Source organism: Gymnoscopelus microlampas, assembly GCF_963454915.1.
Source record: "Gymnoscopelus microlampas genome assembly, chromosome: 18".
NCBI lineage: Eukaryota > Metazoa > Chordata > Actinopteri > Myctophiformes > Myctophidae > Gymnoscopelus > Gymnoscopelus microlampas.
The window spans coordinates 26,552,769-26,571,563 of NC_139955.1; the positions used below are offsets into that span (position 1 = coordinate 26,552,769).

At 43.5% G+C, this 18,795-nt stretch overlaps 2 protein-coding genes across 18 annotated transcripts in view; both read right to left on the bottom strand.

Moving 5' to 3' along the window:
* Positions 1–18,795, bottom strand: part of LOC311065419 (protocadherin gamma-C5-like) — a gene marked incomplete at its 5' end in the record, with an annotated part of 366,358 nt that overhangs the window by 12,829 nt on the left and 334,734 nt on the right. For 2 of the 17 annotated variants that reach the window (XM_084085767.1, XM_084085766.1), the window contains one exon: positions 7,490–9,940. The exons of 11 other annotated variants lie outside the window; for them this stretch is intronic. In XM_084085767.1, the coding sequence (XP_083941893.1) occupies positions 7,490–9,940 (2,451 nt within the window). Of the gene's footprint in view, positions 1–2,316; positions 5,014–7,489; positions 9,944–11,796; positions 14,251–18,795 lie in introns of those variants that run through there. 4 more of the 17 variants (XM_084085764.1, XM_084085755.1, XM_084085765.1 and 1 more) reach the window with 3 other exon arrangements.
* LOC311065422 (protocadherin gamma-C5-like) lies at positions 16,080–18,548 on the bottom strand (the record flags this gene model as incomplete). Its single annotated transcript, XM_084085774.1, has 1 exon — positions 16,080–18,548. The coding sequence occupies one exon, from the start codon at positions 18,546–18,548 to the stop codon at positions 16,080–16,082; it is 2,469 nt and encodes an 822-aa protein (XP_083941900.1).

Here is an 18,795-nt window from a genome sequence, read left to right on the forward strand (position 1 = left end):
GGGAATGCTATCCTTGCGACACGCCTGCTCATGGTAGAAAGGGACCATACATTAGCGGCCAGAATTGCACACTCCAAATGAATAGGGGGTAAGTAGAGTGACTGACAATAGGACACTCGGGGGCCCTAAGGCCCTGCTAAGATTACACACTGCTGGAGGTTCTGAGCGCCTGATGCTTTGTACACACATACTCGGACACTCTCTCCCAAGCACATCTACAGCAATGGCAGCTTCTCCAGCTTTAGTCCATTTCAGTCTGCACCGTCTGTCATTGTGTCACACACACTTTAAGCCGTGCTCTCTTTCTTTCTTTCTACACAGTATCTATCTATGAGTCTATGCCTCCATCTCCCTCCCCCGTTGTCCTCGTTGTACACGTGTCATTGGAGGGAGACAGATGGTACCCTACCGACCTCAGGGACAACCCAATTCGGGGGGGGGGGGGGGGGGGGGGGAGAGAGAGAGAGAGAGAGAGAGAGAGAGAGAGAGAGAGAGAGAGAGAGAGAGAGAGGGGGTCATGATGCTACACAAACTCACGAGAGAGAGGGAGGAGAATCGAATAGAATAAACACGCAGGGATAAACACTGTGCTTCATCTGAGGGAAAAATACAGTAATCTCTGAAACACCACATGGACAATGATGGGCTTCACTAGCAACTGTGCATTCTAGGCTTTAGGGTGACCAAAACTCAATCTCACTCCTGATTGTCTGGCTTCACAGACTTTATAAAGGAACAATCCCTTAAAAAAAAAAAAAGGATTCATCACGATTCTAGTACAAGAAGAAGCCTTCACCATATGAATCTGATCTCTTCATATGAATCATCATAGTGAAAGCTCTGTCTGCCATTTTATCACCCCTTATAGAGCATCCACTGTAGGGAATGAATAAAGGAGTCTTCTGCATTATATCGTTGCTGTCAGGCAGAAATTGTATCTCCATATTTCACCTTTTTTGGTAAATGAATGCCCTACTTTGTCATACAAGAGTCTCAAGCGAAGTTTGTTTTTTTTCACAGAAAATTAGAAGAGTTCTGTCATTGTTTATCCTCCTGTAAAACTGACTTCTTCAATAAAAATTATGTGAAAATGAAGAGTCTCAAGCGAAAGAAGTGAAAATAGCTGATCTAGAAGCTCACAAGGTGTCTCGATGCAACACATTGTGGCTTGTAGATCAGCTATTTTTGCTATTTAAAAAAAAACATTTGAATGTGAAAGTGGCTAAGTGTGTCAGTTGATTTTATACATATTGAACCAATTAAAAGTAGCAACTCAATTATAATAACATTGGATCCATTGGAACACAGGTCCTTTTTTCCATTTCCTGAAAAGTTATGGTTTTGAAAATAAAATGTTTCTACCTGACAGCGACGATATGTGACCGATGGCAGCTCAAAACCCACACATAGAACTGAATATTAATGACAAGTGTTTTGGGATGAGACATCAGTAATGACTGAACAAAATATGTGCACACATACACACTCAGGGTAAGGTCAGTCTCTGCCATGTGATTCAGAGGCCTGGAACCAATCAGATGAAGTTCAGAGGACAACAGGAAGTAGAGGGGTCAGTCCAATGACCCCTGGAATTCCTGTTTTTCAGCCACTGCTTTATGCTCAGACTCTTTTCCACAACCCCCCTCAGTCACCCTCTTTCCTTCCCCCTTTTCCTCTCCCTAACACCCATCCTCACTTCCTTGACCATGTCTTCCTACCTCCCCCCACTCTGTCTCTCCTTCTGTCATCCTGTTTGCCTCTGTCCCCAAGCCATTCCATTAGTCCTGCTCTATAGGATCTATTTTCATCTGTCGTCTCTCTCCTCCTCTCCATCTGTCGGAGGCACTTTGGCTCTCTCTTTTTCCTTTTCTTCACAGCACCATCAATACCTCTCCCTCTCATTCTACTTTCTCATTCTAGAAACAGTGCTTCCCTGCTGGCTCAGTTTAGTCCAAAAATAGTAACTGCATTTCCTAGCCTTGGGTAAGATAAAATATTAAACCACTCTGCACTTGCTGCCCACGCTGGTCATCGGGACACCATACACTCTAAGAGCATCTTCACTGTGAACAGAAAGGGATTCTTCTGCTAAAACAAGAGAGTGTTTACTGCAGAGGCACGTGACTGAAAATAATCTAGGTCAGTAGTCTTGTGTCAGTATGTTTAAAATGCACCAGGACCACTCACCTATTCCTTCTATAGATAGACCACAACATAAAAGAACAACACAACTGACATGCACATTCTTGAGAATGCTTATAATGATCACTGAAACCCCAAATCTGAACATTCTAGATGTTCAGCTTCAGCTCTCACCTCATTGATTGAGTTCATAAGGTGCTTCCTACTGAGTGTCATGTTGAGTGTGCCGTTTTGACTCAGCATGGGCTGCTTGACAAACACAAAGTCACTACGGCTGGAGAGGGTGGAGTAACAGGGCCTGTAGGTGCGTGTGTGCGGGTCCTGCGAGCCACCCACCACCTCCATATAGCGGATGGGCCCGTCAGTGTTGAGCTGCAGGTGCAGGTCCTTGCTGGGCCTCTGGAGGTAGCGGCTCGGCCGGTGGCGGTCGTAGCAGCAGCAGCATTCAGACCCGCCCAGATCCGTGCTGCGGTGTCGCAGGCAGCGTATCATGAGGACCACAAAGGTGATGAAGGACACGGCAGAGACGCAGGCCAATGAGATGATGAGATAAAGGGTGATATCCGACATCCCAGCACGGCGGGAAAATGGCGTATGGCGGGGACCAGCGGGGGCCGTGGGAGCACCCTTCTCCTCCACGGTTACCGTGATGGCCACGGTGGTGGAAAGAGGAGGGTCACCGTTGTCCTGGATGATGACTACGATGTCATAGGCAGAGCCCCCCTCCTCCTCGGCTAGTTTGCGGGCTGTGCGAAGCTCACCTGTGTGGGCGCCGATACGGAACAGGCCCGCGTTAGGCCCAGGCGCAATGGAGTAAAACAACCAGGCATTGTGTCCACTGTCGGCATCCACCGCCACCAGTTTGTTAATGAGGTGCCCTGAGCCAGCAGACAGGGGAACTGTGAGCTGTAGGCCAGTGTCTTTAGGGTAGGAGGGGTGAACAATTGCGGGTGCATTGTCATTCAGGTCCACAATGAACACATGCACCGTGACGTTTGCTGTTCTTGGGGGCACACCAGCATCCCGTGCCTGCACCTCAATACGGAAGACATTAAGCTGTTCATGATCCAGTGAGCGCATGCTGTAGATGTGGCCACTGTCTGGGTTGATGTAGACATAGGAGGAGATGGGCGAGCCCTGGACCATGCTGGGGAGGATAGAATAGGAGACACGAGCGTTGTCCCCAAGGTCTGGATCTGTGGCTGAAACCATGGCGATGGGGGTGCTGGGGGCATTGCTCTCTGGAATATCTACCGAGTAGGAAGGCTGGGAAAAGGTGGGGGCGTTGTCATTTACATCAGACAGCTTCACTACAAAGGTGGTCCGTGATGACAGCTGAGGGGACCCAGCATCAGTAGCCATTATGACTACCGTGTACTCCGGGACGCTTTCACGGTCTAGGTTTCCATCGGTGATGAGGCTGTAGTGTCCACCGAAGGCCGAGTTGAGTTTGAATGGCAGCCCGGCTTGGACCTTTAATGTCACCTCACCATTTTTGCCAGAGTCCATGTCCCTTGCACTGATGAGTGCTATCACAGTCTCTGGTGCCGAGTCCTCTCTGATGGGACTGGTCAGTGACGTCAGTGTCACCTCTGGCATGTTGTCGTTGACATCAGTGATGTCAATAATGACGTTACAGGAGCCCTCCATGGCAGGCGAGCCCCCATCCCTCGCCTGTACCGTGATGTGGTACACACTGGCCGTCTCATAATCCACATCGCCATTAACACGGATCTCCCCGCTTTTAGAATCCACGCTAAACAGCTTGAGGACGCGTTCCGGTGTGTATTTACTAAACAAGAACGACATTTCTCCATTGTGACCTGAATCCGCGTCGGTTGCGTTCAGTTTCGTCACTAAAGTGCCTGGTGCTACATTCTCTAACAGGCTAACTTTCTTTATTGGCTCGTCAAAGACGGGCGCATTGTCATTCACGTCCAGAATTTTAATGAACAGAAGGGTTGAGCCAGATCTCTCGGGCTGCCCCCCGTCCACGGCAGTGAGCAACAGGCGAAACGAGGCCTGCGTTTCCCTATCCAGAGGCTTTTCCACCACTAGCTCAGGAAACTTACTGCCGTCACTTTTCGTTTCCACATTCAAGACAAAGCAGTCGTTCGGTGCCAAGTGATAAGTGCGTAAAGAATTGGTACCCACGTCTGGATCGTGTGCGCTCTCCAAACGGAACCGGGTACCCGGTGCGGCCGCTTCGGATATTTCCAAGGAAATGTTCTTGGTCGAAAACTGCGGTGCGTTGTCATTCACATCGATAATGTCCACCACGACGCGATCTATGTGTAAAGGGTTCTCGAGTATAATTTGAAGGTGCAACGAGCACGTCGAACTCACTTCGCATATTTGCTCCCGGTCGATCTTTTGACTGATGACCAAATCGCCCGTCGCCTGGTTTACCTCGAAATACTGCGCGTTGTCCTCCGAGACCACCCGCAACTTCCTCTGGATGATCCTTTGGGCCGTTAGACCCAAATCGTTAGCGATGTTCCCGACCACGGAACCCCGGCTGAGCTCCTCCGCCACGGAATAGCTGAGCTGGGCGGACGCGCACGAGAGGTAAGCCAGGGAAAAGCAAAGCCTCAGCGCGCACCATCCTCCGGAGCGCTTCCTCCTCTGTCTGGATTCCATTGTGCTGCGGACGGTCCAGAACGGGACGTGTAAAGTTCCTCTTTCACCGTAACTCCTTCATAGTTGGATCTAAACGACGCTACGAGGCCGTCGGTAAAGTTTTCCGTTTTCGAAACATGGCGATCGAAATATTAGAGGTAATCATCATGTCGGCCCGTTTCTCGGGGGAAAAAAAAAGAGTAACAACTTTGACTAGTAGTCAGCCTCCCTCCCCCGGCCGAAACTCCTCTCTCTCCCTCCTCTGCTTCACTCCCCTCATGGGCGGAGAGAGAGAGACGCCAGTAGAGTAACGCTTCCCATTGGAAGGCAGACTAACCAGCTCTGCTCACAGAGCTCTGTCACACAGCCACAGTGGGAGAGAAAACTTTTCAGAGGAACTTCACTAACCAGCGAGAGTGAAATTCGGTGTTGTAGCAGCCTACATGTTGATTGATTGAAGTTTAAAAGTTTAGTAAACGTGCTATCCTGGGCAAACAAAACAGCGAATGGATGATGGCAGATTTGTTTTTGTTTTCCGGAAATAATACAAACTTTAGCTACCCTATGAGACAAACAGAAAGACGCACATTAAGGACGGTAAATTATAACTCATGTCGTGTGGAGATGCAGACACCTGTTGCCAATGCCAGCTTTCAATGGCATGAACGTGAAAAGTACAAAACACTACTGATCCAAATGTTAAATGTAGCCACAAGGGGGCATGCTTTCAAAGCTCATTTTCTCCTTCTGACATACAGGCTGGGCAGTTTATGTAAACTGCACTTCTGGCAAAGATTCACCATTTAATAATTGGCTATTAGATACAAGAGTTGATCCCTCCCACATATGCATTTACACTCAGCTGTTTTGGTAAATGTAAGATACAAGGGAGAGGTCCGGATTATGTCCTACTATTTATTTTAGGCCTCAGGAAACAGCCTGTATAAGATTGTATTTTGCTGGGCCAATGGACGTAGGCTAATGCTGAAATGCTGGGGTGTTTCCCCATTATACCTTTTTAGTTAAATAATTATGAGAAAGAGGGTTGGTTGTAGACAGCAAATAGACCATGAATTAAAATAGTAAATTCTCTTTCCAGAAAATATAATTTATTAAAGAAGAAAATGAATAAAATATATTTAAAAGTGTGTTACAGAAAACTTACTTTGGCAACTTGAAAACAATATATATATGTTTTCACGATTAGACTAATACAAAATAATAAAATTAAAACAAGTTTTGTGATTGAACCATTTGAAATGCTCTCTGGCTAATAAGTTTAGCCCTTATGTGACATTTTAGAATACACTACACAAGAATGAGTAGATAAACCTGTACCTAACAGCAACTGATATGTATCAATCAGCACTGCTAACAACATATTTTTAAGCCATTGACGTGTCATCATGAGTAGTGCCAATGAAATGTAGTGGAAATAGGATTAAAGGTAGGGTAAGTCGTTTTATTTGGTTAAAAAATAAGTGTTAAATAGCTCTATAGCAACGAGTACAATCAGAATATAGAGTATTTCTTCAGTAACAGGAGTCTCCCTGTCTCTCCAGCTCATTGTAAAACAGAAAATGCATTTTCATGTCAGGATACCAATTTTATCCAATCATGATACAGAACTCAGTCAGGATACAGATTAAACATGCGAAATTTGATTGGAAGTGATGACAAAGAAATGACCAGACAACATTGGAACTGATCACTAAGATGATAATTGGGTGCTCTCTCCTGATTGGCTGACATTTCGTCAACTACCTGAAAATGTATTTTCTGTTTATTAAAGAGCTGGAGAGACGGGGAGAGCCGATACTGAACAAACACTCTATATCAATGATTATATCAGAATATAGTGCTTTAACATTTTAACAAAACCTTTTTGTTTTGACCAAAAAATATCACTTCAGCTAAAAAAAAAGCATGTTCTGTTTTATGCATCTGCAAACATTGTAGTAGGTATACATTATACATGATATTACTATTGCAATATGCACAATGTATGTTGCATAGTGTATTGCTAGGCCTAATTATTTCATATATAGGCTATAGTGTCTTTATACCTTATATTAATGCTTATCTTTCTATTTTGAGGAAATAACGACAATGTTTCTTAGATTGTTGCTTGTATCACTTATATATGTGATATTTATCTGTTGAAATAAGTGTTAAATATCTCTATATCGTGATAGCAGTAGTAGAGTGTTTGTTCCTAACAGGAGTCTCCCTAACTCTCCAACTCTTTAGTAAACAGAAAATGCATTTTCAGGTTGGGATATCAATTATATCCAATCAGGAGAGAGAATTCACACAGGATACAGTTACAGGATAAACAAATTAATTGGAGGTGATCACACAGAGAGGAGAGCAGAACTGGAACAGTACACTATTCAAATTGAAGCTGATGAATGGGTAGGCCTACTCTCTTCTGATTGGCTGAAACTACAGCAATGATTATTAATATTCATTTGATAATATTTTTTGATAATTTGATAATAATTTACCATCAAAATATAGAGCTTTAACCTTTAAAAAATACAGATATTAAATATCACTTACTATACCTTTAAGTGTAATGCACCAATTTCACCAAGACAAACTTCTTGAATACCTCTAATACCTGGCAATAAAAACTGTTGCGATACTGATATATAACACTTTATATGATTATATATGGATGGCCCAGAATTATATCACAAACATTTTGCCCTGCCTCAGTGCTCACCTGCTGGCTCTCAAAGGTCCACGTGCTGTCAGGCAAAGAAGCGTCTAGGACGTTCATCATTTCCTTAAAGTCAGTGGTGCTGCTGGGTTTAACAAATGTGAAATCACTGTACTCTGACATGGGAGAGAGACAGGACCTGAACGATTGACTCTGAGATAACATGTCTCCTCCCAGGACCTCCACATACTTAATAGGTCCGTCTGAGTTGAGCTGGATCTGCAAATTTCTGTTGGGGTTCTTGTAATCATCAAAGTCAGCCCGTCTCATGCAACAACTATCGCTGCCTCTACTGCTCCTTATGCACTTAACAGCTAAGATGAGAAAAGTCACAAGAGACAGAACGGACACTGCGGCCAGAGAGAGAATCAAATATAGTGTTATTCTACCACTTGTCTTTGGTTCCACTACTTTGTGTCTGATATCTGAGATAGGTTCATGGAGTCCATCCTCAAGCAAGATTGATACAGTAACCGTTGAGGACTGAACTGGTTCTCCGTCGTCTTTGATCTCTATAATCAGTCTTTGAGAGGAGTCATCCTGCTCGTATACAGCGCGTTTAGTCCTCACCTCTCCTGTGTAAAGACTGACAATGAACAGAGAGGCGTCCGTGGCCTCCGCCAGCTTATAGGAGATCCAGGCGTTATGGCCCGAGTCAGCGTCCACGGCCGTCACCTTAGTAACCAGGTGGCCTGCTTTAGCAGAACGAGGCATCCTCTGATGAGAGAGCGAGCCCAGAATAGCGGAGGAGGGGTAAATAACAGTGGGGGCATTGTCGTTCTGGTCCAGGATGAAAACATTAACAGTAGCGTTACAGTTAAGAGATGGAGAGCCCTGGTCCTTTGCCTGCACCCAAATCTGAAACATCTTCAGTTTCTCATAGTCAAACGAGTGCATGCTGTAGATGCTGCCATTATCAGAGTTTATGTAGACATATGAGGACACAGACACGTCCTGCACTTTGGAATCTAAAATGGAGTAGGACATCTTGGCATTTTCACCTAAATCCAGATCAGATGCAGATAGCGAATGAAGTATTGACCCCGCCACGCCATTCTCCTTTAAATATACATTATATGAGGCCTGGGTGAATACAGGAGGGTTGTCATTAACATCAATGATGCTGACAGGTATAGTTTTCTTACTAGTCAGGGGAGGAGAGCCTGAATCAGTGGCTGTTATCTTAATATTATACTGTGAGAAGCTCTCTCGGTCTAAAACATCACTAGTAACCAATGCGTAATTATTGGAAAATGAGGGTTTCAGATTAAAAGGAGAGCCCTTCTCTAGCTGTAATGTAACTTTTCCGTTTTCACCAGAATCAGCATCCCGTGAACTAAGCAATGCAACTACTGTACCACTCGGCGCGTCCTCGCGCACGGGACTCGGTTTAGAAGTAAGAACAATTTCAGGGGCATTATCGTTAATGTCAATTACATCGACCTGCACGCGACAGTGGCCCTCCATTTCAGGAATTCCTTTATCTTTGGCAGTTATATCAATGCCATATGAAGCAGTTGTTTCATAATCTAATTCCCCCTTGAGAGTAATTTCACCTGTTAAAGGGTCAATGTCGAACATGGCTAATACCATGTCTGGCGTTCGAGAACCAAATGAGAATTCAATTTCACCATTTGGACCTTCGTCCGCATCTGTTGCTTTTGGGTTTATAACAATAGTGCCCTTCGCAGTGTTTTCACTTAGGGATATTTTGTAAATTGTTTTTTCAAACACTGGAACGTTGTCGTTATTATCAAGAACAGTAATGGTTATTTGTGATGTGCCGGTTCTCACTGGGTTCCCCCCATCTAATGCTGTTAATAATAAGTTGTGAACTGCCTTTCTCTCTCTATCCAATGGTTTCTCTAAAACAAGTTCAGGGACAGTCTTACCATTTTCAATTTCTTTCATTTTGAGGGAAAAACACTCATTTTTGCTAAGCGAGTGGGTTTTGAGTGAATTGACTCCAACGTCGGGATCTAATGCGCTCTCCAACGGAAAACGCGTGCCAACTGCCCTTGACTCGGCTATTTTCAAAGAAAAATCCTTAGAAAGGAAGCTTGGTGAATTGTCATTAATATCTCGTATTTCTACTTCAATCCGGTGTAATTGTAGTGGGTTCTCTAAGACCACTTGCAGAGGTAGAACACAGCTTGCGCTTTGTCCGCATAAAGCCTCTCTGTCTATTCTGTCATTCACAACCAGCTCGCCCTTCCCCGCGTCCACACTGAAATACTGCTTACCAGCCTCCGAGGCAACGCTCAGTTTACGGTCAAAAATCTCTGATGATCCTAAACCCAGATCTTTGGCTAGATTTCCTACAACAGAACCCCGTTTTAGTTCCTCCGGGATACTGTAGCGAGTCTGTCCGTCTATTGTACTCCACATGAGAAAGAAATAATGCCACCAAAGACCGTGCCATCTCCAGTCTCGATATCCAGTTCTCTTTGTCATCCCTGAACCGTCACAATTCCTTTCTTCGCATAACGAATAAAAACAGGATCTTCACATAAAATCCATTAGAAGAACGCATAATATAAAATCTAAAGTAGGATACATAGACTAAAATGTTTCATGTCATTGTGTAAACGAAGCTTGCTTTATCCTCCATCTCCGAGCACTATACGTGTTATGGTGCTGAAGCTGCGTTGGGGGAGGGAATAGATCTCTTTGTACAGTTCTGTATGCTATTGGTGCACATCTCCATCTTTAACATCCAATAAGAGCTGAACTGAGCAGTTCTCTTAAAGCCATAACAGCAGCCTATGAACTGTCACAGAAACACTGCAAAGCATGTGTTAAAACAGAGGGCATCAGTTCTCTTAATTGATACATTTATCACAAAATTCATTTACAAAACGAGAGGATTCATGACTATATAAAATGTAACTTCGATATCAATTTATTATTAAACGCCATGTATGCCACCAAATAGCCTATCACACAAGCTCTGATGATTTTTTTTGGTCTGTCCATATACTCACATCTCTTTCTATAACTAAACGCCTGTTATGGGTGTCGCTGTCCATGGCTGTGGTGCTGAAACACACTGCATTTAAAGGGATATTTCACTTTCAAACGTATTTGGGGTCATTTTAACGTCTACTCGGGCTTTTGTGAGCACCCCAGACAGTTTTTGAGTTGCTTGTTTCAGTATTTAGATATTTGATATTCATTTTATTAGACACGCCCAATTCCTATACAAACCCATTGTAATTTCAAACTCCATTTTAACCATGATAGATTTATCGAAAACACCTGTCCTTGGTTCTGGTGACTCATACTGCCCTCCTAATACGTGAGGGGCCGTGTTTTTCCGATTACTTTTGTCATTCATTGTCTTTAAAAAATATATATATATATATTCATTATCCAAAACAATCATAAAAAGTAATTGAAAAAACATGGCCCCTCACGCATTAAGGCCAATTTCAATCACCAGAACGAAGGACGTGTGTTTTCAATTAATCTAACATGGTTAAAATGGAGTTTGAAGTTACAATGGGTTTGTATTGGAAGGGGGCTTGTCTGATAGAAATAAAATAAAATATCTAAATACTGAATCAAGCAACTTGAAAACTTTCTGGGGTGCTCACAAAAGCCTGCGTAGACGTTAAAATCACCCCAAACATGTTTGAAGTGAAATATGCCTTTAAATGCAACCGCAAATAACAGTCAAACTTTCATGCATTTTCTTTCAAACATCGGTATATTTCAACGAGTTTCGCTATGTTGAGGAAAAGAGCACTTCCCAAAATGACACGCGCGTGCGCACACACACACGCACGCACGCGCACACACACACACACACACACACACACACACACACACACACACACACACACACACACACACACACACACACACACACACACACACACACACACACACACACACACACACACACACACACACACACACACACACACACACACATATCGACAAGATAACTAAACGCCTGTTTGAAACCCTGTAGTAAACCCATCTTTATGATTGGCACTGGACACTACAATGGGTGCCACTGTCCATGGCTGCGTGGTGCTGAAACATGCTGCATTTCAAATGCAACCGCAAATAACAGTCATGGAGACATGTTCTATAACTTAAATATATTCAAAGATCTACAAGTATCCGAAAACACTTTGCCAAAGACTATTCAAACAGCTATTACAACTTTTTCACTGGGGCGTGTTATGATATGATGCAGTGACATAATATATTTTTCATGTAGCCAAACATATTTACAGCACATAGCTAGTATCTGCTGCCAAGAGTAAAGGACGGACTAGGACACATTATTCTCTGCTCACCTGTTGGCTCTCAAAGGTCCACGTGCTGTCAGGCAAAGAAGCGTCTAGCACGTTCATCATTTCCTTAAAGTCAGTGGTGCTGCTGGGTTTAACAAAGGTGAAATCACTGTACTCTGACATTGGAGAGAGACATGACCTGAACGACTGGCTCTGAGACAACATGTCTCCTCCCAGGACCTCCACGTACTTAATAGGTCCATCTGTGTTGAGCTGGATCTGCAGGTTTCTGTTGGGGTTCTTGTAATCATCAAAGTCAGACCGTCTCATGCAGCAACTATCGCTGCCTCTACTGCTCCTTATGCACTTAACTGCTAAGATGAGAAAAGTCACGAGAGACAGCATGGACACTGCTGCCAGAGACAAGATCAAATAAAGTGTTATTCTACCACTTTTCTTATTTGGTTCTGCTACTTTGTGTCTGATATCTGAGATAGGTTCATGTAGTCCATCCTCGAGCAGGATTGATACAGTAACCGTGGAGGACTGAACTGGTTCCCCATCGTCTTTGATCTCTATAACCAGCCTCTGAGAGGAGTCATCCTGCTCGTATACAGCGCGTTTAGTCCTCACCTCTCCTGTGTAAAGACTGACAGTGAACAGAGAGGCGTCCGTGGCCTCCACCAGCTTATAGGAGATCCAGGCGTTATGGCCCGAGTCAGCGTCCACGGCCGTCACCTTAGTAACCAGGTGGCCTGATTTAGCAGAGCGAGGCATCCTCTGATGAGAGAGCGAGCCCAGAACAGCAGAGGAGGGGTAAATAACAGTGGGGGCATTGTCGTTCTGGTCCAGGATAAAAACATTAACAGTAGCGTTGCTGCTAAGAGATGGAGAGCCCTGGTCCTTTGCCTGCACCCAAATCTGAAACACCTTCAGTTTCTCATAGTCAAACGAGTGCATGCTGTAGATACTGCCATTATCAGAGTTTATGTACACGTATGAAGACACAGACACGTCCTGCACCTTTGAATCTAAAATGGAGTAGGAAATCTTTGCATTTTCACCTAAATCCAGATCAGATGCAGATAGTGAATGAAGTATAGACCCTGCCACGACATTCTCCTTTAAATACACATTATACAAGGCTTGGGTGAATACAGGAGGATTGTCATTAATATCAATGATGCTGACAGGTATGGTTTTCTTACTAGTCAGGGAAGGAGAGCCTGAATCAGTGGCTGTTATCTTAATATTATACTGTGAGAAACTCTCTCGGTCTAAAACACCACTGGTAACCAGTGCGTAATTATTGGAAAATGAGGGTTTCAGATTAAAAGGAGAGCCCTTCTCTAGCTGTAATGTAACCTTTCCGTTTTCACCAGAATCAACATCCCGTGAACTGAGCAATGCAACTACTGTACCACTCGGTGCGTCCTCGCGCACGGGACTCGGTTGAGAAGTAAGAACAATTTCTGGGGCATTATCGTTAATGTCAATTACATCGACCTGCACGCGACAGTGGCCCTCCATTTCTGGACTGCCTTTATCTTTGGCAGTTATGTCAATGGCATATGAAGCAGTTGTTTCATAATCTAATTCCCCCTTGAGAGTAATTTCACCTGTTAAAGTGTCCATGTCGAACATGGCTAATACCATGTCCGGTGTTCGAGAACCAAATGAGAATTCAATTTCACCATTTGGACCTTTGTCCGCATCTGTTGCTTTTGGTTTTATAACATTGGTGCCCTTTGCAGTGTTTTCACTTAGGGATATTTTGTAAACTGTTTTTTCAAACACTGGAAAGTTGTCGTTTATATCGAGAACATTAATTGTTATTTGTGATGTGCCTGATCTCACTGGATTCCCTCCATCTAATGCTGTTAATAACAAATTGTGAACAGCTTTTTTCTCTCGATCCAAAGGTTTATCTAAAACAAGTTCAGGGACAGTCTTACCATCTTCAATTTCTTTAATTTTGAGGGAAAAACACTCATTTTTGCTAAGCGAATGGGATTTGAGTGAATTGCCTCCAACGTCGGGATCTAATGCGCTCTCCAAAGGAAAACGCGTGCCTACTGCCGCTGATTCGGCTATTTTCAAAGAAAGATCCTTAGAAAGGAAGCTTGGTGAATTGTCATTAATATCTCGTATTTCTACCTCAATACGATGCAATTGTAGCGGGTTCTCTAAGACAACTTGCAGAGGCAGAACGCAGCTGGCACTTTGTCCGCATAAAGCCTCTCTGTCTATTCTGTCATTCACCACCAGCTCGCCCTTCCCCGCGTCCACATTGAAATACTGCTTACCAGCCTCCGAGGCGACACGCAGTTTACGGTCAAAAATCTCTGATGGTCCCAAACCCAGATCTTTGGCTAGGTTTCCTACAACAGAACCGCGTTTTAATTCCTCCGGGATGCTGTAGCGAGTCTGTCCGTCTACTGTACTCCAAATGAGAAAGAAATACTGCCACCAAAGACAGTGCCATCTCCAGTCTCGATATCCAGTTCTCTTTGTCATGCCTGTACCGTCACAATACTTCTTTTCCCATAACGAATAAAAACAGCATCTTCACATAAAATCCATTCGAAAAACGGTTTATTCCAATAGAAATATTGGCATTATATAGACGTAACATCTAAAGTAGGATGCATATACCCTAAACATGGTTTTATGTCTTTGTTTAAGAACGAAACCTGCTCTATCCTCCATCTCCCCCTGCACTAAACGGGTTATGGTGCTGAAGCTGCACGGGGGGAGGGAGTAGATCTCTTTGTACAGTTCTGTGTGCTATTGGTGCACAACGTCTATCTTTAACATCCAATGAGAGCGGAAGTAAAGCTCTTAAAGCCATAACAGCAGGCTGTCACAGAAACACAGAGCATGTGATAAACACAGGTGGTGTCAATCAGCTCTATTATTTGATATACCTTTACCACGACATTTATTAAAAAACGAGAGGTTTCATGTTTATATAATGTATAGGCCTAACTTCCATATGAACGGTTTATGTATGTGTTCATTTGAATAATTACTGCTTTATTTTGTGGTTTTGTATTTTGGTTCAACAGTTCATGTATGTTGAAGTATATAATTGTTAAATAAGCTAAGTTAAAAAGGTTAAAGAAATTAATAATTTGTTTAAATCTTGGTGATTTGCTTTAGGTTAAAAACAATGCTGTTATTGTAGCTAAGAGGAGGTAGTGTAACTGAGAATGTCATTACAAATTGCTAACACCTGCGTGTTTAGGGCAGCGCAGATTCAGTTGATGTTCAAGACAAGGTCAAAGTGACACGATTTCTTGACCGTTTTGATTTTTGAGTTGAAGATTATATTTTTAGATCACTTTTGTAATAGGGAACACATTTCATGGAATACATCTTTTTAGTGTTCTTTTTACACCGGAGTCCTGTGAAGTTTTTCTGCTCAAGGGAATATACACGACGAGTATTGAAAAGGTTCAAACACTCAGCCACTGGTTGAGCTTCAACCCCTCACACCATCGTTGTGTGGGTCGCTGTCCATGGCTGTGGTGCTGAAACACACTGCATTTCAAATGCAACTGCAGTCAATTCAATTTTTCAATTCAATTTTATTAAAGTGTCAAATCACAACAAGTTGTCTCAAGACACTTTACATGTAGAGAAGAGACCCGACATCCCACCCTGAGCAAGCAATTCAAAGCAGTCAAACTCTCACGTTTTTTTCGTTTCGTTTCACTGGTGGTGAGGAAATGTCCACTTCCCAAAATGTCGCGCCACACACACACACACACACACACACACACACACACACACACACACACACACACACACACACACACACACACACACACACACACACACACACACACACACACACACACACACACACACACACACACACACACACACACACACACACGCACACACACACACACACACACACACAGATACAATGATGAAGACAAGATTAATAGTTGAAACTGATAATCCTTTCTGTCATGATAAAGGAATATCCAATACGTTGTTTGTCCACCCATTCACATCTGTTGCTAATTAAACGCATGTTTGAAACCCTATAGAAAACCTATATGTATGGGTGTCGCTGTCCATCACTGTGGTGCTGAAACACATTGCATTTCAAATGCAACAGCAAATAACAGTCATGGTGACTGACTTGAATAAAATCAACAATCTACAAGTGGACAAAAAACACATTGCCAAAGACACACAGCTATTGTGTTATGGGTGTGCTGAAATATAAGCAATTTCTTCTTTCACGTAGACAAACATATACTGTACAGACATCCCTATGGAGTATCTGATGCCAAGAGTATGAAGGAGAGAAGACAAAATAGGAGACCTTATTACTCTCTGCTCACCTGCTGGCTCTCAAAGGTCCATGTGCTGTCGGGCAAAGAAGCGTCTAGGACGTTCATCATCTCCTTAAAGTCAGTGGTGCTGCTGGGTTTAACGAAGGTGAAATCGCTGTACTCTGACATGGGAGAGAGACACGACCTGAACGATTGACTCTGAGACAACATATCTCCTCCCAGGACCTCCACGTATTTAATAGGTCCATCTGAGTTGAGCTGGATCTGCAGGTTTCTATTGGGGTTCTTGTAATCATCAAAGTCAGCCCGTCTCATGCAGCAACTATCGCTGCTTCTACTGTTCCTTATGCACTTAACAGCTAAAATAAGAAAGGTCACAAGAGAAAGCACGGACACCGCTGCCAGAGACAGGATCAAATAAAGTGTTATTCTACCACTTTTCTTATTTGGTTCTGCTACTTTGTGCCTGATATCTGAGATAGGTTCATGAAGTCCATCCTCGAGCAGGATTGATACAGTAACCGTGGAGGACTGAACTGGTTCCCCATCGTCTTTGATCTCTATAATCAGCCTTTGAGAGGAGTCATCCTGCTCGTATACAGCGCGTTTAGTCCTCACCTCTCCTGTGTAAAGACTGACAGTGAACAGAGAGGCGTCCGTGGCCTCTGTCAGCTTATAGGAGATCCAGGCGTTATGGCCCGAGTCAGCGTCCACAGCCGTCACCTTAGTAACCAGATGGCCTGCTTTAGCAGAGCGAGGCATCCTCTGATGAGAGAGCGAGCCCAGAACAGCGGAGGAGGGGTAAATAACAGTGGGGGCATTGTCGTTCTGGTCCAGGATAAAAACATTTACAGTAGCGTTACTGCTAAGAGATGGAGAGCCCTGGTCCTTTGCCTGCACCCAAATCTGAAACACCTTCAGTTTCTCATAGTCAAACGAGTGCATGCTGTAGATGCTGCCATTATCAGAGTTTATGTACACATATGAGGACACAGACACGCCCTGCACTTTGGAATCCAGGACTGAATATGAAATCTTTGCATTTTCCCCAAAATCCAGATCAGATGCTGACACTGAATAGAGTATGGAGCCTGCTACCCCATTCTCTTTTAAATACACATTATATGAGGGCTGAGTGAATATAGGAGGATTGTCATTCATATCAGTGATACTGACGGGTATAGTTTTCTTACTACTTAAAGGGGGAGATCCCGAATCAGTGGCTGTTATTTCAATCTTAAACTCTGCGACATTTTCTCGGTCTAAAACTGCATTAGTAACAAGTGCGTAATTATTGGCAAATGAGGATTTGAGAGTAAAAGGAGAGCCCTTTGGCAGCTGTAACGTCACTTTACCGTTAACACCGGAGTCAAGGTCTCGTGCACTTAGCAAAGCTACTACTGTGCCACCAGGGGCGTCCTCGCGCACGGGACTAGGTTCAGATGTTAGAATAATCTCTGGGGCATTGTCGTTGACGTCTAAAACCTCTACCTGGATAGTGCAATGTCCCTCCATTATATGAGATCCTTGGTCTTTAGCGCTTATGTCTATTTCATAATTTGCAACTCCTTCGAAATCCAATCTTCCTTTCAGCGTTACTATTCCAGACAGTGGGTCAATGTTGAACACAGACATGATACTATCAGGGACATGCGTACCAAAAGAATATTCTATCTCTCCATTTAGTCCCTCATCAATATCTTTTGCTATAAGCTGAACGATGGATGTGCCTTCAACGCTATTTTCGCTTACAGAAACTTTGTACACGCTTTTCTCGAACACTGGAAAATTGTCGTTAATATCAAGCACATTAATGATTATCTGAGATGTCCCAGATCTCACTGGATTTCCCCCATCAAATGCCGTCAATAGAAGCTGGTGCGCCGCTTTTCTCTCTCTGTCAAGTGATTTAGCCAAGACTAGTTCTGGAACTTTCCTTCCACCCGAAACATCTTTAATTTTCAAACTGAAAAACTCATCTTTGCTTAACGTGTATGACCTGACGTAATTAGCTCCAACATCAATGTCTTGTGCGCCTTCCAACGGAAACCGAGCCCCTGCAGCCGTGGACTCAGCGATTTTTAATGTTACGTCTTTTGATGGAAAACTCGGGGAGTTATCATTGATGTCTTGGATTTCCACTTCAACTCTGTATAACTGCAACGGGTTTTCAATGACAACCTGCAGTGGCAGAACACAGCTGGCGCTTTGTGCGCATAAAGCCTCTCTGTCTATTCTTTCATTCACAACCAGCTCGCCCTTTCCCGCATCCACACGGAAATACTGCTTACCAGCCTCCGAGGCGACACGCAATTTACGGTCAAAAATCTCTGATAGTCCCAAATCCAGATCTTTGGCTAAATTTCCTACTACAGAACCTGGTTTTGATTCCTCAGGGATTGTGTAGCGAGTCTGTCCATCTATTGTACTCCACAAGAGAAAGAAATAATGCCACCAAAGAGCCTGCCATCTCCAGTCTCGATGTCCTGTTCTTTTAGTCATCCCTGATGCGTTACAACACATTAATCCACCTCGACATGTTCTTTTTTCATAACAAAGAGCTCACTGTTGAAAATCCATTGCCTGATAAAATAGTCCAGTATATATTTCGAAATAATTTCTTATGACGGTATATATTAGACATTATTTAATCTCCAAATAGATGAGCGTATCCTGCTGTCTCTCAGAGCATTGTGAGGGTTATGGTGCTGAGGCTACACGGGGGGAAGGGAGTAGATCTCTTTGTACA